Source organism: Lutra lutra, chromosome 12, assembly GCF_902655055.1.
Source record: "Lutra lutra chromosome 12, mLutLut1.2, whole genome shotgun sequence".
NCBI lineage: Eukaryota > Metazoa > Chordata > Mammalia > Carnivora > Mustelidae > Lutra > Lutra lutra.
In genome coordinates this window covers 3,790,001-3,810,232 of record NC_062289.1, presented here as the reverse complement: position 1 = coordinate 3,810,232, position 20,232 = coordinate 3,790,001, and the positions used below count along the sequence as shown (strand labels likewise).

The 20,232-nt window shown below is 51.1% G+C and overlaps 2 protein-coding genes across 5 annotated transcripts in view; one reads left to right on the top strand and one right to left on the bottom strand.

Annotated features, from left to right (window-relative positions):
- Window positions 1–7,132: 7,132 nt before the first annotated feature.
- PTGR3 (prostaglandin reductase 3) lies at window positions 7,133–17,893 on the bottom strand. Of its 4 annotated transcripts, none has more exons than XM_047696388.1 (2): window positions 17,147–17,893; window positions 7,133–10,853 (listed from the first exon to the last, which is right to left on the bottom strand). In XM_047696388.1, exons 1-2 carry the CDS (start codon window positions 17,353–17,355, stop codon window positions 9,929–9,931), a joined length of 1,134 nt encoding a protein of 377 aa, XP_047552344.1. In that variant the 5' UTR covers window positions 17,356–17,893; the 3' UTR covers window positions 7,133–9,928. The 4 variants fall into 4 exon arrangements, with proteins under 4 accessions (XP_047552344.1, XP_047552346.1, XP_047552345.1 ...); XM_047696390.1 differs by lacking the exon at window positions 17,147–17,893 and adding an exon at window positions 16,628–17,132; XM_047696389.1 differs by lacking the exon at window positions 17,147–17,893 and adding an exon at window positions 16,726–17,132.
- Window positions 17,894–18,607: 714 nt separating this feature from the next.
- Window positions 18,608–20,232, top strand: part of TSHZ1 (teashirt zinc finger homeobox 1) — a 75,919-nt gene continuing 74,294 nt past the window's right edge. Inside the window, exon 1 of the mRNA XM_047696387.1 lies at window positions 18,608–20,214. Within this exon, the coding sequence (XP_047552343.1) occupies window positions 20,175–20,214 (40 nt within the window). The 5' untranslated portion in view covers window positions 18,608–20,174. The remainder of the gene's footprint in view (window positions 20,215–20,232) is intronic.

Sequence of the window (20,232 nt, the reverse complement as noted above, 5' to 3'; positions counted from 1 at the left end):
CCCGTGCCCATTTCTGAAGAGCTCTTGTTGTTTGGGTGGGATTGGCCCACTCCCCAGAGGGAAGTACATTCCTCTCACACACTTACGGATTCACTTGGCCCCTTCAAACAGAAGTGGAGCTGTTGTCAGTGAGTTGGGGGGTATATGGAATGGAAGCAGAGCCTGTTTCTGTAGGCAGCCTTTTGTTTGTTAGTTTTAATTTAATTACTTTTTTAAGAGAGAGAACGTGCACAGGAGAGCATGGGCAAAGGATGGGGCAGAGGGAGAGAGAGAGAAGCTGAGTAGGGAGCCCCATATACGGCTCAATCCCAAGACCCAGGGATCATGACCTGAGTGGGAGGCAGATGCTTAACTGACTGATCCACACAGGTGCCCCATAGGCAGCCTTTTGAGGAAGCAGTCTGAGAAAAGGATCCCAGAAAAATGGAGTTGGATCCTTGATCAAATTGTACCTGAAGCCTGACCTACCTCTGATCTTTTTGGTTACATGAGCCTCCTTTTTGTTTAAGCCAATTTTAGTTGGCCTTTCTGATACTTGTACCCCAAAGCATCCTAGCAGTTTTTAATGTAATAACTATAAAATATAATAAATATTTAATATGAACATAATAAAGATTTTAAAAGTAATCTATTGTGGACCTGTCATAGGCTAGTTTTATTCCACTAAAAGGAAATTTAGCTTCTTCTACTTTTGGGGGAGAGATTGTAGAGAAAATGAATTTCAAGACCTTGCTATCCACTTTGTGGAATTTCCCCTCAGTTTTCCAACTGCAAGCCTTTCAAAGCCTTAAGGGCTGCAACCAGTGGTCCTGGGGTGTGGGGAGCAGGTTCGGCCCCCCTGGAGTACCCCCTGACCATACTGTTTCCAGAGCCCCCTCTGTGCCTTTCTTGCTCCAAAAGCAAAGAGGAGAGGAACTGGGATCATGAGTGGCTGGGACATTGTGACCGGTGCTCTCTGGGCTTCATCCGACTGTGTCCACGGGTCAGTGTTGTTCCCTCTGATGGGGGACAAGTGAAACAAGGAAAGAGTATGAGGCTCCTGTAGGTGAGAGATCTTCCCAGAGTTGCGGCGGGAGTTGGGAGAGGAGGCATTGGGACTCAGGTCAGTGGACACACGTCCACCAGCTGCCTCTCATGGCCAGGTCTCTCCAGATGGACCCTTCCCCTTCTGGAACGGGTCCTCTCACATGTGAGACAAGTGCAGGATCAGAATCCTAAAAAAACCCTTCCCTGAAGAATGAAGATCTTTTTAGTTTATCTTTAAATAGTCATCCTTATATTTGTTCGTTCGTTCATTCATTCATTCATTCATTCATTCATTCCTGAACTGAGAGTGCCTCCTATGTGCTGGGCACTTCCTGGGACCTTATTTAGTTTGATTTCTCTGACACATCCCCAGGGGGATCAGAAGAGCCATTTACAGTTTCGGGGAAGTCCAGTGTTTGGGGAATTTATTTTGGATAGCACTAAATTAGCACACGGGGCTTGCGCCAAGAGAACATTGAAAGTTGGGAACATTTCTGTGTTGCACCAACAAGTGGGCAGCACAGACTCAGCACCATCCCTCGTTAGAGCTCCTAGGAGCTCTGATCAGGTCACCTGATTTTGCAGGTGAGCAGCCCTGGGCTGAGGAGTTACAGGGACGTGGGATTAAGTAGAACACATGTGGCGATTGTCTTAAGGGCTCATATTGCAACTGAAGGAAACATCCTGGGCTGGTGCCTGTTGGAATCCTGCAGGAGCAGACACTCGGAAGACACGAGACCAGGTTCTGTTGGTTCAATTTTGAAATAAAAGTGCAAAGTATACAAAATATACACTGATCCGATGTTTATCCGCAGGTAGTCTGTTTCAGCCCAGGAGTGCGAGGAGGCAGGCGCTACCTTCATGGAGTTCACCGTCTCCAGGGAGACAGACATGCAAATAGATACATTCCTGGGCACCGTGGAAAGTGCTAGAAATGAAGTATGAGCAGAGCGCTAATGGAGCCCACAGGTGAGAGTAACTGTCTTTGCCTCGACAGGGCTGGGAAAGTTGTGAGAATAAATAAGCCACTTAAGGCAGGCAAGTGGCAAGCCGCCTCTGCTATCACCCGCCAGTCCCTTTATTAACCGAGAGTCCCATCTTTTTTAAGCTCGTTGATCTAGGAAAAGGTCCCACCTGGAAGCCTGGAGTCTCTGGCTTTTCTCCAATTTGCGTTTGGGGACCTACAGAGACCCCGAGAAGTTGACATATGGAAGAGGTGCTAGCTCTCGGCTCCCCAGCCCAACCTGAGAGCCGTCTACTTCCCCTTGCCCCCACTGGGCTCCTGCCCTCACTGACCTACCCGGGAATTTTCGGAGGTCACTGGGTGCCTGCCTCCCATCGTGGTTCCCCGAACTGCACCCAGCTCCGGGGGATCACAAGTGGGGTTTCGAAGCTCTTGTTTCTCCCACTCAACTCCGAGGCCCCTGCTGTGGGGGTTGTAGCTTGGCCACGAGTACTTGGTCAATCAAAGCCCCACATGGGGAGTGGGGGGTGGTGCTCAGGGCCGCACGCTCCCTTGGGCCACCCGGGGTCTCGCTCCATCCCAAAGGTCATGCACCAGAGCTGGGCACTGGAACATGGCTCTCTTGCCTCCCAGGGCTACCTGTCTGCTCCCAGCCTAGACAGTGGCTGCAACTCAGTGAGCTTCTGTTCTGATTCCGAGAGGCTTTCTTACCCTTTTCCCAACTAGACAGCTCTTCCTCTGATTGCTACGCTGGCGTGTTAAGAAACTCTCGTGTGGATTGTAACTTTTCCCCAGTGAAGGCCACGGCCTTTTCAATTGCTGTAAATTCCATGGGCCAGTCTTTACAGAAAGGCTACACGTGGTGCCACGGTGCCTGTTCCGAGTGACCTGATCCAAAAGTGGGTGTGAATTGGGTGCTCTCACTTTGCTTGGGAGAATTGTAAAATAGCGTGTTCATGATGTCCCCATGCTGGCTGGGGACAGACCCATGCAGGGCGTTTGCCCTGAGCACTCCCATAAAACGACCGCTGCTTAACTGGGGACCCCAGGGAAGGAAGGACAATGGCGTGACAAAGTTTGGCTGTGGAAGCCAGAGGGAACGGAGAAGAGGTGAGGTCCCTTTGAGGTCTGCTTCTGTTTGAAAGGCAGTGAAAACATAGAGCCTCTGTGGTCCCCTTTTGCTGAGTGGCCCCAGGACACTGCCATTACCTTTCTGCAGCCTTCAGACCTGCCTGGACACAGTCATCACAGATCGCTGTAAAGAGCAGCTGGGCGGCGGGTGTCGCAGCGGAGTTTCAGAAGGAACAGCTCATGTGAAGAAGTTGGAGCCATGACGATAAAAGGAGACCATTTTCATAGTTCTCTCGTGTTCTCGTCTTTGTAATTCCCACCCAGGTAGCCTCTGGGTCGCTCAGAAATGCCTTCTAACACAGCATTTCACAAGAGGGGAATCTCTTCAAAAGCAGTGTGACCCCAGTGCCTTCCTCCTGGAAGTGTGTTCCCCGGAGCAGCAGCCTCGGCATCCCCTGGGAAACACAGACGGTCAGGCCTCACCCTAGACCCGCACCCTCCGGACCTGCCTCGCAACAGGTGACGTGTGTGCAAGGTGAACTTGGACAAGCAACACTTCCTAGCGGGAAAAAAACAGCCTCGGTCTGAGAACTATATCCAAGGGCCCCAGGATCTGTCCAGCCAGTGGCTGAGTGATCAAAGGCAAATCATTTCTCTGCACTTGACTCTTCCCATCTCTGAAATGGGGATCACTCCTCTATCCCTCTTTGCTTATCTAATAATAAAAGAGGGGAAGATAGTGACCTTGTTTACAACTGGTCAAGTCTGGAAGCACGTTTCAAGATGGCATGTAAAGTGCACGTACAAGTTGGAACGACGAATATTCCTCAGGAATGACAGTTTATTTACTGCCTAGAGAATGAGTGTATTTTCCAGCTGGGGCGGGGGAGGGGGGGACACTGGTCCTGGCTCGGCTGTCTCCTTCCACGTACCCTGCTGTACCTACATGTAAGAAATTCTCCAAAAGGTACTTTGAGGAAAGACCCTCAAGGAGACAATTCAATTTCCAAATGTAAATTCCAACAACATAGAGAGGGGCCACTGTTGCTTCCAGTCCCCTGGTGGGAACTGAGGCTTTCTACGAAATGAGATTGCCTTTGACATTGTTGCTGTTCCCGGGAAGTGTTTTGTTCAATGCTAAAGGAAGCTATTTCTATTGGGAAAGGCTTTGTTCGGGTAAAGTTGAAAGTTTGCGCTTGTTATGCATGAGTTCAAGGAAGGCAGGGCTGATGTAGAGAGACATGAATGTTCCACGTCCTGTGGTTTTGAAGGGCTTGTCTCTCAGCAAGAGATTCCTGCCACGCTTGAGCACACGTGGAACCCACCAGTGTCTTTCGCCGTCCCCCACCCCTTCCAGTTCTTCCCACTGCTGGCACACGTGTCCGCCCATTACAGCCCTGAGTCTGCTGGGTTCAGATTCGATTTCAGGTGGGACGGCAAATTCAGATTCTAGATGTTTTGCTGGTACCAAAATTATGATGGTCAAACACCAGCTTTCTATAGGCAATACTATAAGCAGGTGAAATGACTCTAGGAAAAAAAAAACAAAACCACTCAACACATAATAAAGATTTTCTTTATTTGATTTTCATGATTGGACATCCAAGAATGCATTGATAGGACAGAGACCTTCCTTGTAGCCTTAAAATGAAATTGTGAGCATTCAGCCATTAATTCCACTGAGTACTTTTCCCCCCAGAAGCTGGTGTGATATTTAGATGACACGGAATCAAATGATCTGGAACCGTGACTTGTGCTCGATTAAAGGGGGTCCTGAATGAACACACTTTCGTGGTCTGAACCGTGATATTCTTCGTGGGTTGGTCGTCATCTCACCCACAAAAAGATTTGCAACAAAGGGCAGCTGTGATTCTGCAATACTTCTAACCAGCCATGTACTGAGGGACGTTGGCAAAGCACGAAGGAGCTAAGCCCAAGACTGTATGGGGCCATGGGCGGGCGCCTGCCTATGTTCTGGCTTCACTCCTGAGGCCAGTGAACTCTACGACCCTAGACGAGGCACCTATCCTTCCTGTGCTTTGGTTTCTTAATTTATACAATGGGTAGGAGTAGATGGTCACTTAAATCCCAAATTTTACCATTTAAAAGACAACGGGGTCTTCTCCTTCTGGGGGAACAGAGAGTGTCCCGGGATCCTTCCAACTCTAAGGATGTGCTGACTGACCTCCCAGGGGCAGGCAGACAGCGAGGCAGAATTTTGCAGGATGCCCTCGCATCCCTGAACACGGTCCTACATCCCCACTGACAAAGACATCATCCGTGCAAGTCATTCTAAGAGAGAGTGTAGCCCTCTGGTGCAGAGGGCAAGGCAGGGCAGTGGCTGATGATCATATGGAACCCTTTCCTGAGCTCTAAGCGGCAATCCTTCTCTCGTACTGGTACTACCGCCAGTCAGCAGGGTGTGTTTTAATTATTATTTTAATTTCATGTTGGCAGAAAGGCACTGTCAGATAGTGCCCTTCAAGGGAAACTCTTACTTTGGGGGCTGTTGGAATCTCTGTGCTTTTGGCTCAGTGCTGCTCAGGACCTACGAGGCACACACTGGTTCCCCCAAACAGTACTCCATGCGGTACTTACCTTCCCACGTGAGGGATCCAAGACATGCTGCCCGGGAGTGTCCGCGCCCCTGGAGAAGCCCGAGCCAGCCCTGAGGGGGGGCTCCATGCTGGCAGAAACCGCTGCTCTGGGGACAGAAAAGAGCTCAGTCTTACTGTCACAGCCCAGCGATACACAGATCCAGTGAAGGAGTTACATAGAAACCTCATGCACACACTTTATCTGACTTTCCCTGAGTATCAACTCTCTACTAGCAAGAATTACTTGTTGGTAAAAATATTCCCTACATATTTTGGATAGTGTTTTGTCTTTTTTTTTTCTTCCTCTCTTGACAACGTTGCATACTTTGCTCAGGGTCACAGCAATAAGGTTCTCTTATTGAACATTCCTCTCTTTATAAGTTGAAATAACAATGCTAAAGGTCTAGGAAGCAACAGAATTTGAAGTTTAAAATCCTCTCTGACTTCTGAAATATCATCCTAAATATTTAACTCTGGGCCCTAACTAAAACACTAGTTACAGAAAATCGAACTTTCAAAAAGAACCCCAACAAATCCCCAATCCCCAAACTAACGAATAATGTTTGCATAGATAAGTTTCATGTCTCTAAATAAGTACTATAAATAACAAACGATATGTAATAAGAGCAGAGAGGGGGAAGGCTAGAGAACAGTGATTAGGAGTCCATCAAATCGGGCCATCTCACATCTGGGTTACATTCATAAAACGTGAATTGTAGCCCCTAGGAAATTATCATCCACAACTGATTGTGTTTGGTCTTTTTCTGTTGTGTTTTTTTCTGAAAGTTGCATGTTGCTCATCTGTTTTTATATAAATCTAAAATGTGGTATTTGTCCCATATGTACATGTGGTAAAGTGATCAAGAAAAATATTTTCAGTACTAAACACCCCCTGCCCCATTTTAAAGGAAACCCTGAATGTAGTAAATTCATGCTAATTGGGAACTCTATGAAGGGGTTAAAACATTACCCGTTACAAGTCGGGTGGTCATTAGAAATGTTACCCAAATAAAAGCCAGAAACAGGAAGCCAAAAAGCAGGTCCCTACGGCAGGCATGTGTCTTAAATGATATCATTTGTCAAATTTCCAGCGTCTTGTGGTGGGGAACGCAGAATGAAGGTCTGTGTTGTACTGAGGACATTACACTCTCATTAGCCAGAATGTTCCTTAAGTACATAACTCAGGATTTTCATTTTAATAAGCAGCAGCTACTTGTCATGCACTTTCATTAGATAAATACTGAATGTAATACTAATGACCATTTACAGAGGCTCTATCCTACTCTGGAGAAACTGTATTCAGATGAGATCATATAATAACAATGTATAGAACATATCAAGCAAAACTTCCATGTCATTTCTTTGTGAACTATTCCCTGAAAAAAAAATTTTTTTTTTAAATGCTGACCATATTTACTAGCAGGAGTCATCATCAAAGAGACCCGCAAAGACACTGTTGGCATTTTCTTTTTTCTTGCATGCAAAACAAATGTGAAGGAATATAGCACTTGCTTTTTTAGAAGTCACAATGGAGTGGCAAGGAATGGCTTCCTCAAAGTCAAACCCCTCCATCTGCCCAGCTGGAGACCTCAAGGCTGAGGTGCAGAGAAGGCCACCCTGAGAACCGAGAAATAACTCATCCCCCAGGATCGCTCAGCCCCAGCCCTGTCTCTAACACAAAGACTGACAATTGCCCTGAATTACAGATGTACGTTCTGTGATATGTAATGCAGTTCAGGAAGGGGTGTGAGCGTGTTGCACCATTTCACCTCCCATTACAGGCTCGTCCTGAACGATAATCCCAGAAGATGAAACTGATACTGAACTATGACCCTCAATTTACAAATCATTTTTCAGAAGAATAAAAAAAAGTTTAAACATATTTTTGGCATTATCTGAATGGGCGGAATCCTTCATGCTTGTTTTCTAAGAATAAATGAAAACAGCATGCACTGTAGTTCCTGAGTTTGGGGAAAGTGAGTATGAGGTTTTCAGATTATATTTTATTTTAGACTTCGGTGTTTGAAAAAAAAATTTTTTTTTTTTTACATTGCTGAATTTCGTCTATTCCTTCAAAACATCATAAATTTCTATTCTGTAGCTTAAGGGATCCATCAGCTGAAATGCTGGTCTTTCATCTTTATTACCCTCCCATTAAAATGAAAGAAACCGGGACGCACTGCAGTTTGAAGCAGCAGTTCAGCTGGCGGGGTCCTTGCTCCTGGAGCCTCGGTGGGGGAGAGGGGCGGCCCGGTTCAGACCGCGCACATCTATCTGCGTGGGAAGCAACAGATACCCCGTGAAATCGCATCGCCTCCGTGGACCGCACGGGTGGATCGCAGTGTCCGCCCGTGGCCGGCCACTTCCTGGGCACTGAGCATTCCCAGAACCTGCCCCCGGCCCCGCGTGTGCGGGCGCTGCTGAAAGCGGGCAGAAAAGTCTCCTTCCTGGGGCCGGAGCTGCTGGGTCGGAAAGGGACAGAGGACCCCGCGCGCCACGCTGGGCCGCTCCTCTCACACCCTGCCCTGGCACCCCTGCCCTAATGAGGACACAAAGAGCCCCGCACCAGGCCGCCCGCCTTCTTCATAACTCACAGACGTCCCAGTGGCGATCGCCCCCAGTGCTATCTGTCTTCAGTGCGGTTGTGACACTGCGGCACGATCCATAATTTGGTGGCTATTTACCGTGACATCTCCCTTCAGCGCAGCCATAACATTCAGTGAAGCCATTATTCGGTCCCATTTACCATATAAATTGTATTGTTGTGCATGCATGCTAGCAGCTACGTCAGGCACCTGAAAATGAGTAAATCTTGTAAAACAGATACTAACCGCTATTCAGCGGTGGGATTTCCTCGCCCCTCAAGATGGGAGGAGAGAAAAATTAAATACGGTCACCAAGTTTCCTGGAGCATCTTTAATTGCGTTCCCATTTATGGAGCAGGTTAGGGACGCTGAAACCCAGGGCTTTGAAAAATAATCGGGTGGGCTCTGCCTCCCACCAGAGAGGCGCGGTGGGACTTCGAAGGCGCTGGAAGCCGCAGCCCTGCGAGCTGAAGGTGAGGAGGCGGGCGGGTGGGCTGCCGCGATTCCCCAGATGGGGCTCGTGACGTGCCTCTCACATGTGACCCCGGGCAGTGGGCAGTGGAGACGAGGAGCCGCTCATTCCCACAGAACGGGTGGGGAAGTAGGATGGGGACACGGGGACAGTGTTCTGTGCCACATGCACTAGCCTGTTTCCAAGAGCAGAGAGAAAACACACTGTGTCCGAAAGTCTGAAACATGAAGCGAATGTCTTGTTATTTTACATTGCGTCAGGCCCTCCTCTGCACAGCACGGTCTGCTAGAGCCTGCTTCGGGCAGGGAGGGCTGCTGTTAGTCACGTCTGGCTGTATGCCTCAAGACCGCTGCCCCTTTGTTAGGCAGACCCTCCCCGTGGATGTGGACGCAGCACAACCGCTCCCTTCCTGGGGCACGTCCGAAGTTTTTAAAGCACCCCCCATCTCTGTAGTACCCCTTCCTAAAGCCTGCTTTTGTCTTACCGGTTTTCAACACTAATTTGCTTCTTAAGGGCAGAGACAAACTTTGGGTTCCACACAGGCCTCACTGGGATAATCGGGCATAAAGCATTAAATAATAGACACTTTTAAAAAAATAGGTCTGTGTTCAAATAGTCATTTTTCTAATGACCTAACAAAATCAAGGTTTTGGGAGAATTCCTCTCAATTATTATTTAGATAGTTGGTAATTTGTAGAAAAGGCAGGGAGGGCCATTTCCTGGGAATATGGACTCTGAAAATATATGGCAGCCTTTCTGTTCTCTCTCTCATTTATTAACTGCTCATTAGCCTAAGACCAAACTTTCCCAAAGTAAAGAATTTGTGGACTATTTTTAAGACTGATTTTAAAATCTCATCAAGCTGAAGACATACTGATTTGATCAGATCTTGCATCAGGAATTAATTTAATTCTCTGGAACAATAAAATCTGGAATGAGACGGTACAGGACCAAAGAACTGAATATAACGGTTTTACCTCTGAGCCATCAAGAGAAGTTTTTATTAGCATTTTTTTCAAGGGAGGGGCAAAAAAAAAAAAAAAAAAAAAGAGAGAGCAAGCGAGAAACGAAATAAAGAGAAACTTATTAACTCCTGACTTTTGTTTAAGAAATATCATACCCATTAGCCATCTACAAATAACTTGATTTGAGTAATTCTGAAGAGTAAAGTGCCCATTTTCTTTCTCCTTGGATTTATGTCATTGTCCTGTTTTTAGAGCTTACTGTTGACAGAGCGAGGTAATTCAACTACAATTTTTCCAGTGTTTTTTCCCATGTACATATAATCAACAGCCCGGAATACAGACTCCAGGCCAATAAACCTGCCTTCTGCAGACCGATCTCCAAGGTCTACCTCGCAGACCAGGTCTCCAGCCGCGAACATCTTAAGCAAGTGGTCCATGGCTGCTTGATACTTAGAAAGGGAATGGTTCAAGAAGAAGCCGTGGACACTGGCAGATTTCTTCAGCAGTTTGGCCGGTAATGTCCCTGCTTTCACAGGAGAAAGGCCGGTAGGAGTCTGGTAGCCAGAGATGAAGCCAATGACTATCAGACGCCCCTTGACAGCCAACGCATCCAGGGCCAAGTCGAACATGGCGCCCCCGATGGATTCGTAGACCACATCCACACCTTTGGGGTACTCCTGCTTCAAGATAGTGCTCACAGGCTCGGTCTTATAGTTGATGGGACGATCGCAGCCAATGGATTTCAGAAAAGCGGATTTTTTATCGGAAGAGCAGGTGCCGATTACATGGCACTTGGCCTTCTTTGCAAACTGCACGGCGAACTGGCCTGTCCCCCCAGCTGCCGCTGTCACCAAAACTTTTGTCCCTTCTGACAGCCCTCCAAGCTCATTCAGGCTGATGTATGCAGTGGTAGCACTTACTGGCAGGGAGACATACTCAGGCTGCACGGAGGCCACGGGAGCTGCAGCTCGGGCAGGCACCACTGTGTACTCAGCGAAGGAGCCGGGGGCCATGTAAGCCACCGCTTGGCCAACAGCATAGCTGGCACTGGCTGACAGGCCTAAGGCTACCACCTCTCCCACACCTTCAAAACCTACATCAAAGGGGGTCTTGACTGAAGGGTCGTATCGGCCTGCGGAATAGTTGATGTCAGATGCATTGACACCGACAAATCTAGAAGAAAACAAACAAACAAACAGACAGACACATTAAGATATTCTCCTCATCAAGGCCTTGATACTCCACTTAGAAAAAATTCCTCTGATTCTAGTGACTGTGGACCGGTGGCTAAGCTATCTATCCTAGTAGGATTCCGGAAAAAATAAAAATTAAAAAAAAAAAAAAAAACCAGTCCTGATACTCAGTTGAAAATGAGAAATTAAACAAGTATTTGCAGTCTGAGTTTTGGTATATTTGATTTTTTAAATCAGGGCAGGGGATCACTCCATAGCCCCTGAAGCCCCAAGTTGTTTATGTCACATGCTATTTACTTCCCTCCCTTTCTTTCAAAGGTGAAATACAGCATTAAAAAAAAAAATAAAGCCAGGAAGCCCTCTTATATGTAAACTCCACTGGAGCTATGAGTAGGAAATTAATTGGCCTCTTAACAAAGATGTTAAAAAACAACAGTGAGAGAGAATATATTCAAAGAAGTGGACTTGCATTGATTCTGGCAACAATTTAACACCAGATAATAACAGTAATGACAATGATATTATTGAAGATCGACGCAGTGTGCAAGGTCATTGGCTGTTACGCGTGACCGTGGGGTTGTTTAAAACACGGTTAGAGTGGCCGCAGCAAATTTTCTTTCTGATGTAACTATGTCCAGCATGAAAATATGCATTTTGATTAACTGAACAAAAATTGTCTCATAAGGGTAGGCAGTTTTATGGAACATTCAACATCTTACAGTTCTTTTCAGATGAAAAGGAAAGCAAATCGTCACTATATTTTTCCTCAACAAGAAGCAGAGACATAACTTGATTAATACCAGATGATTATTTTCACTTTGGTATCCAGAGTCAATTTAATTGCGAGGTCGGTATTTTTACCAGCCCGTTTTCATCTCGGTAAACCTCATAACAAAAAATATCCTGATACCTAAGGAAAAAAAAAGCTGTCTACTAAAAAATGTCAGGAGGTGGCTTAGACACATAATGGAGGACCCTAAAAATGTCATTTCCACCTGTAATGAAATGAAAAGACGGTGGTATCTGGTGGCACAAGGAAAGCTGGTAAGTTGGTCATTTCAAAATAATTCACTTTTAATTTAACTTAATAAACCAAAACTACACTGTGCAAGGACCCACTCCCACCATGTTATAGACAACACTTTGCACTTATCAGTGCTCCCTTCTGATGATGCTCTGTATCTGCAATAGTGAAAGCCCCCGGCATACTGTAGAAAGAAGCGAGCAGGAAACAATGTCTCTGGGGCACGTCAAGCTGCTTTCAGAAGTTAGCACACCACGCAGCCTCAAGAACACACTGCAAAATTCCATAGCCATCCATGATAACGAAAAGTGGGAAAAATGATTTTTGCTGCTTTTTCATTTGGGATTTAATACCAAGATGCTCACATTCTGTTTTGGGACCGTCCCCACCACCCCCCTCTTTCCTTTAAATTTACATCATTCTGAAGGTTGGGTCTTTTTAAAAAAAGGGGCCAGCTTCGTCAGTGACTGCCTCTGGACTTCAGAGAAGGCAGCCAGGGCAGAGCCCCGCTGGAGAGTCTAGCCTCCCACCCGGCTGTAGGCGGTAAAGCCCAGACTCGGGAGGGGTCCTCCAGATGGAAGCCTCAGCGGTTTGCTCCAGAGGTGGGGGACTGAGGCCCAACCGCCAGCTCCGGTCTCCGGGCCCACAATTAACCCTTCCTGTGCCTTTCTCCCCACCTGTGTCAGTCCTCATTGGAGAGGCCCTCTTCTGCGGGGCACCCCTGCCTTGGGCTCAGGGGGATGCCCCTGCGGGGGCTGGGCCCTGGGGTCCTGCCCACCTCTAAGGACTGCGCCTGGGGGGGACTGCTGGAGGAAAAGGCTCCCCCACCTTCCCTCTGTGGTTTGCCACTTCCCAGAGCGAGGTGGCAAGACCAAGCAGGGCCCACTCGGGAGAAAAGTGGAGGGGAGAGGGCACCAGTGCAGGAGCGGGGAGGACGGCCCGTGGAGGTGGGAGTGGGCGCTGCTGGGAGCTGGGGTGCGTGCAGCTGACCAGCGGCTGCTTAAGTTTACCTCGGCGCGCCCCTTCCAGGTTGCAGACAGCCCTGCGTCTCCTCTGCAGCACCCACGGCGCGCCCCGGCCAGCCTGCGGGGCTCAGAAATCCTTCTGGAACTGTCTCCCCTCGGAAGTGCCGGCCTCCGCTGACTGCCCACCCTCCCGTCCCGGCCTTCCCACCGCCACCACTGACTGGCTCGATCAAGGACTGGGACTCCCGGAGCGGGCTGGGTCCCAGCCCAGCCGGCGGGCGCTGGGGAGGAGGGGCCTCCACCCAGGCCTGAGACCGTGACCTCGGCCTCCCTGAGCCCAGCGGGGGTCAGGTGGGCAAGCATAGTCAGCACAGGCCGCGGAGCTTGGACCCAGGGGCAGTCAAGCTCTTGGTTGGGGGCGGGGAGGTGTTCCAAGCACAGGGCACGCTGGAGCGCCCCGGCCCCAGCACTGGGGTCTGGGCAGCCGGACCGTGACCTTGGCCTCCCGTGCACCCCCGTTTTTCGTGTCTCCCCTCCCCCCTTCCCCCGTCCTGCCGCCTTCTAAACTGCCTGCCGTCGTCGGTGAAGGAGTCTCGGGCTGGTGGCGACAGCTCTCCGCTCCTCTGCTCCCGGCGCGCCTCGCCCACTCCCCAGTGGGTCTCTCGGCCCCCGCGCGGCCCCCGCCTCCCCAGGACCCCCGGACCCCCGCTCTGACGCCCTGCGGCCGCCGCAGCAGGTGGGGATCCGCAAGCGCCTTGTTCCTTACCTGGGGCTGAGTGGTGGTCGGGAGCCCGCGCCTTCCGCTCCTCCAGAAACAAGTTCAAGAGCGGCGGGCGCAGTGGGAAAGGGGGCCCGGGTCGGGGAGCAGGGGACAGGAAGGGGAAGCGAGCAAGAAAAAGAAAGGAAAAACAGGCTTGGTAGAATGCCTGCATTTCGAGACTCTCCTTGTACCCTCTTTAATGTAAAATATATGCTCTTAGTAAGTGCAAGGTTCTAGCCGTCAGACGGGAGGATCCTAAAATCGAGGAACCCCAGGAAAAAGAATGGGACTGGGGTGGGTTTCCCCAAATATATACGCTTGGAGAGGTGCCCGGTTTATTTATACTAAAGAGTGCTGAACCCCTTCGTCGTGCTTATGATGAAACGGGCAGTCCTGCAGAAGGAGGGAAACGCTTTCTTTGAACAAAAACAAAACGTGAAGTCCGGAGCCTTCAATATTGGGAGACAAACAAAGTCTCCCAGATCAGATTTTCTTAAAAAGAAAGAAAGAAAGGAGGAAGGAAAGAGAAGAAAGAAGAGAAAAGAAAAGAAAAGAAAAAAATTGAAGAAAAGGAAGAAAAATAAATAAAAGAAAATCTCGGCCTGAGGAATCAGCAGAAATGCTGTTACCCTCCCGTGAGCAGCAAACCGTTTATCAAAAACGCCTTCCCCATCCCCCACCCCACTCTTTGCCATTCCTATAAACTCTTTGCTCCATTATCTTACACTTGACCAGAAAATCGTTAGAAATATTTGGAAACGAAATCATGTGTCACTATCCTTGGAAAAAAAGCTAAAAATCGCACGCAAGCTGACTTAACCGGAGGGTGCCTTTCTTCCTTCTCTTCTTGAGGGCTGGGCATTGGGAGGGAATGTGAAGTTGTCCTCGGATGTATGAAAGTGAGAAGTGGATAAAGGAACATCAATTACATGTTCTGCAGGGCTTTTTAAGCACCCCTCTCAGAGTTTTCCTAAATGGAATAAACTTCATTATCCTAAATCCACGACTGGCTTAAAAGCACGTCCCTCTCCATGAATACAGAATTTCTATTTTCTGTTAAGATGGGATGAGATGTGCAAATATTCAACTGAAAGGAAAAGTCAGGCAGCACACAGTTAAAATTTCCAAACACCCTTCCGAACAAGTGAACGTATGCCTCTGTCATTCATTTTAGAGCAGATTTTTATTATGATAAAAATGAAAAGCGCTTGCATGAAATTTTTACACAATTAACACTGTTGAGGAGATTTGGTCTGGGATTAGAATGAACTAACCTGCAGCCAACAGACTTGCAGTCTGCTCTTAAAAAAAAAAAAATCTGTACAATTCCAACTCCCCGGACACTATTTGCCAAGTGTAAAGGATCTCCTTCCAATTTGGGGATAGAAGCAGATTTTCCACAGAGTAGGGAAAGGGGATACAAAGATTTCACCTCCTCTCAACATGCAGAAAACTGGCTCCATTCTCCTTCCGACGCGGGCTTCACCGTAGAAGTTAGAGGTCAAGTTGTACATATAAATATACTACTTGTGTTAAAGGACTCTCGGCATATGTGGGGGAAAAGACAGGCATGGATTCTAAAGCAAACCAAGCTGAGGAGCTCCAACTGTGGGGGAGCTGGCGATCCAGAATCCTGACCACCCAATTCAGGGACCATCCCCATGACCTGGCGCAGGGGGCACCGGGGCACTGGCGGGGAAGGAGAAGGCGAGAGGGGACGGTGAGGGAACAGGGAGAGGAGCCGGAGGAGGGGAGAATCCGAGGACCTGATGTACTTTCACAGGTAGAGAAGCCATCTACCCGGTGCTGCCCAGCGGGAGCAGCTCCTCAGACAGCGCTGGCGGGTGGTCCCACTCCGCGGCAGCTGATCCTCCTTTAACTTCACACCTTCTTCTGCCAGCTCCGCTCAGTCCCCCCCCCCCCCCCCACACCCGGTATCTGAAGGGGATTTTATTTAAGCAGTGCTGTGTGTTTTTACATCAGTGCTCACAGTCAGTAGTGTACTTGGTCAGAAAAATTACGAGAAAAGAAAACAGCCCGTGTCAAACTTTTTGCTTGTTAAATGCTGAGCTCTTCAGCCTGCTTCTCATCTCAACTTCCAGCAAATCACTCATGTGTCTTGTGTGTTCTGCGTGTGTTCCTTCTTTTTAACTTGGTAGGAAACAAGTCCTTATCTCAACAGCTTTAGCGCTTAATCCCATAATGAAGCAATCCTTGGCAGCCCTGTTTCAACCCACGAAAGCTTTTAGGACACACACATGTACCTTTAAGGCACTCTGCACCCCACCCTGGCCAGCTTCCACTCAGTCCCACTCTTGGCTCCCTCAATTTTTACGTTTCCAACAGGTTTCCAGAAGTTTTCCATCAGGACCAGAATTATTCAATTTTGCAGCCTTTGGAAGGCTGATCCGAATCTCTAAAATAAGCGGATTAAACGCTGCATCAAGCCACTCGGGTAGGGTACACTTTGCGTTTCACAACTTGCAGGAGTCTTACAGTACTTTCCGAGAAACAATTTACAACATAGTCACACTCACAACTCACTCCTTCCTTCCCTCGCAGGAAACATACAACACTGTAACCCCTCGCACGCGCCAGAGCAGGCGGGCGAGTCCTGCTCTAACGTAGGGGATCGAGGAATGGCGAACGCCCTGGCTGCAAGTCAGCAGCTAGGGGACCAAGCGAACAGAGAGCAGAGGGCATGGCTCCTACAGAGTGAGGTCCCTTTCCTTTCCGCGCTTCACCAGTTACTAAAGGTGAGAGAGCTGTAGACACAGGTAGGGAGTGTGGAGGTGGAAGAGGCGATCAGAAGGTAGGGAAACCCTCCGGAGTACCACCCAGAGGTCTGCAAAACGCGCAGGCAAACGCAGCGGTGCCCCCACCCCGGCCCTGACCCAGCCGCCCCGGACGCGCCACGAGCCTGTCGGTAGGCTCTGAGGCACAGACAACAGCCATACAGCACTGACAACACGCAGACGACACCGGCGAGGTGCACACCAACGCACCCCACGACAGGGCTCCGCCATTGCGAGGCGGCTGCCAACCTGGAGCGCACAGGAAAAGCCAGCCGGGTCCTCGGCCTCCTTCCTCCAAAGCACGTTACCTAAACGTCGCAGTTTGTGTCCAGCCCGTTCCCGGTCCACACTAAAGATTATGGGAACGCAGGAGCCGTGGGTGCGCGCGGTGGGCCGGGCGGGGAGCCTCCCCTTCTGGGTCCCGTCGGTTTTATTTCGGGAGCGGGAGGGGGAGGAGGGAGGGCTGGGGGAGGGGAGGGGAATCCCAAATTAAAATAACCCTCAGTTACGAGGACGTTCGGTGGCATCGGGTATTCACACCAGCAACAGTCACATTACGTTCGCCTTCGCCAGATGGCGGCGGGTTCAACTTCCCGGGATCTCGCAAAGTCAGGCTGTGCGCGCGAGCACTCGCCGGAGTGCGGGGACGCAGGCGGGCCCGGGACAGCCGGGAAGCGGCGCAGAGCGGGCCGGGGCCCGGCCGGGGCGGGGGGCGCGCGCCGGGCTCACCGGTTCCGGACGAGGAGGTCTCCGTCCCCGGGGAGAGGCACCGGGCAGTCCCGGAGCAGGGTGACGGCCTCGCGGAAGTTGGGGCTCAGCCGGGTCACCACCAGCTTCTGCATGGCGCGGGGGATGTTGGAGCCCTGGAAGTCCAGGAAGTGGCGAGCGTACGACATGTCCACGATGGCTCTGGCCCCGGCGGACGCCAGCCGCAACATGGCCCGCGCCTCTGCCCGCTTTCTACGCCGCCGCGGCCGGGGTCGCGCCCAGCCCGGGCCGCTCGACTCGGCTCGCTCCGCGCGGGCGGGCGGAGCAGGCGGGTCCGCCCCTCCTCCGGCCCGCGTGCTCCCCTCGACTCCCCCCCCCTTCCCCACAAGGACTGGCTCCCGCTCCACCCCCCCTCCCCGCCGCGCGCAGCGCCCGCAGTCCGCACAGCCCCCGTGGTCCCCGGACGCGCCACCCCCGGGGTCCCGGCCTGGGGATCGCTGCCACCCCGGCCGCTTCTCCTTTAATCTTTTTGTTTTGGTTTGAATCTGCTCGGCGCAGACTGGCCGCGGATCCTCTCCGCCCTCCCCCTTTCTCCCTGCGTCCGGGAGGCACCGGATATCCCCACCCTCCCCGCGCTCTAAAAGCCGGATTTGACTCCTCCAAAAGGGTGAGGGGGGCGACGAGGGGAGCCGCGCGTCCCGCGATCGCCGCGGCCCCGAGCCGGCGGCAGCCCGGGGCGTCCTCGGAGCGGCGCGTCTCCCGGCGGCCGGCGCAGGCACCTCCCCTTCCCGTGCGAAGCGTTCACTTCCTTGCAAGGTGGTACGAATCAACCCCGAGCGCGGCCAGGGCGGCAGGGCACGGCCGGGGGCCCCCGAGCCGCGCGGGGAGCCCCCGCCACCAGTGCACGCGCACAAGGACCCAACGCGGGGCGGGGGCGCCCAGAGCACCCTGCGCCCCGGACTCCTGGCTCCCCATTCCTCGCAAGCCTCGCCTGTGCCTTCTGCCCTAAGCCTGTCTGTCCCAAGCAAGTTGCACGAACTAAGCCATTTTATTTATTTTGGCCTAGATTTCGTGTTTTTTTCCACGAATGTTTTAAGTAGCCTCTACACGACTGTTACAGGTTTCCCACTGGGGAAGAACACATATATTGGAGACTCGAGGGCCAAATTCTCTGATCATATAAGCATTTAAACTTCTGGGTGGGGGTGCCGAAGGACATCACTGAATTGGAGACATTGCAATTATGTATGAAGACCTTATTTCATAACCCAGCTGGAAAGATCTGCCGTTCCTTCCTGTCAGTTTCCTCCCTAATTCTCTATATTGACCAAGTAAATTCACTTTTCATAGAAGGGCCAAATTAAATATTTTCCACATTTTCGTATGATGAGATGAGCCCATTCTAAAATTTGTATTAAAGGTATACATTTTAATTTAAAAAACCCTCTTGTGTTACACTTACCTAGACTCACCAAAATAAAAAAGCCACACAGTGCCCCTCCCCAACCAAGCCTAACCCCCAAACCAAGACTGCAAAAGTGACACAGGTATTTTTATCTCAAATGTCCCGACGTTCTCATCCAAGGGTAGTCTGTGTCCACGTGGCTCCGTGTGTATGAACATTCGGTGGGGGGGGGGGGGACTTACAGGTTTAAAAATCTGCAGGAACTAATGTCTACTTAACTTGGCTTACAACACATGGGTTTCACCCGGTATCAGCCAGTGGATTCCAATAACAACCCCCTCAATGTCTTTCTCCAATGTGCAATCTTTTATGTTATGCTGTATTAAGATTTCTTTTTTGTGTCACATTGTTTAGCTCAGGAAAGAAAAAAAAAAAGAAAACAAAGCAATTAAAAAGATTGACAGGTATGGTCTGTGAGAGACCTATTTGTAATTGTCAGGGTGACGTTGGCGAGAGGAGGAGGAGTAAAAACTGAAGCAGGAAAAGCAGCTCGATGTGTCTGTCTATCAGTTGAGACTGTCTGAAAGCTCTGCGATCCGAATGTGTGTTATATTTCACTGAAAAGAGAAGAGAGCGAGAGTGCATCTCCCTCTCTCCCAGGAGTTTGGGGGGGACAGTCCACGCTCATCTCGCCCACCCAGTGAATGTCCGCTCTTCGCCCTTCCGCACACACTCTCCGGGTTGTTGTTGGCTTCTTTTTTTTTTTTTTTTTTGGAGGGGGGTGCTTTTTGTGTATTTTTCAAATTTTTTCTGTTGGAAGATCAAGACCGGCCAAAAATCCATGATCAAAATGTGTTTGCATTAGATTTCGCAAAGGAAGAGACGGCGATCCTGGTGGCAAAGCCCCGCGGGGGGCGCGGGGCAGCAAGTGGCGCTCCGGCGGGGTGACACTGTTTGATGTGTGACTGTTTGGAAGGTGGAGCAGCGCCTGACATCTCCCCCCGGCGCATGTATGTACGGGGGCTTCACTCCTCTGTCTTGTTTGCTTTCTTCCTCTTAGACTAAGTGCGGGAGGAAAAGGACAGCCGGGATCGGCCTCGCTGGCGCACAATGAGAAAGCTGAGACCCGCGTACTAAAACCGCCCGCCGCGACCCCCGAGCAGCGAGGAGCGAGGGGGAGAGAAAGTTGCGCTCGGAGACTCTCGGCTCGCGGAGGAAGGCGCAGGGGAGCGCCCGGAGCGGCGCCCGAGGAGCGCCCGCCACAGCAGCGCGGCGGCGGGAGGCGGCAGCATGGAGCGCGGGCCGCGGGCCGGCCCTCCGAGCGCCCGCCGCTGCGCCCGCGGCCCGCGCCGGGGATGACTCCGGGCTCGGCGCCCAGGCCCCGCGCGCTCCGCCCGCAGCCCGGCGGCCGGGACGCGGCCCGCGCGGCCGCCGCCGCCGCCTCCTGAGCGGCCCCGGGCGCGGCCGTCCATGCGAGCGGCGCCCCGCGATCCGCGGCGCGCCCGGAGCCCGGAGCCCGGAGCCCGCGGGGACGAGGCCAAAGTTGGGCGCGCCGCGGAGTTGCGCCCGCGCCCGGGGCCCCGGACCCCGCGCCCCGCGAACTCGGGCGGCGGCTGAGGCGACGGCTGCGGCGGCCCGAGCAGCATGCCGAGGAGGAAGCAGCAGGCCCCCCGGCGCTCGGCAGGTAACGCGCGCGGCCCGC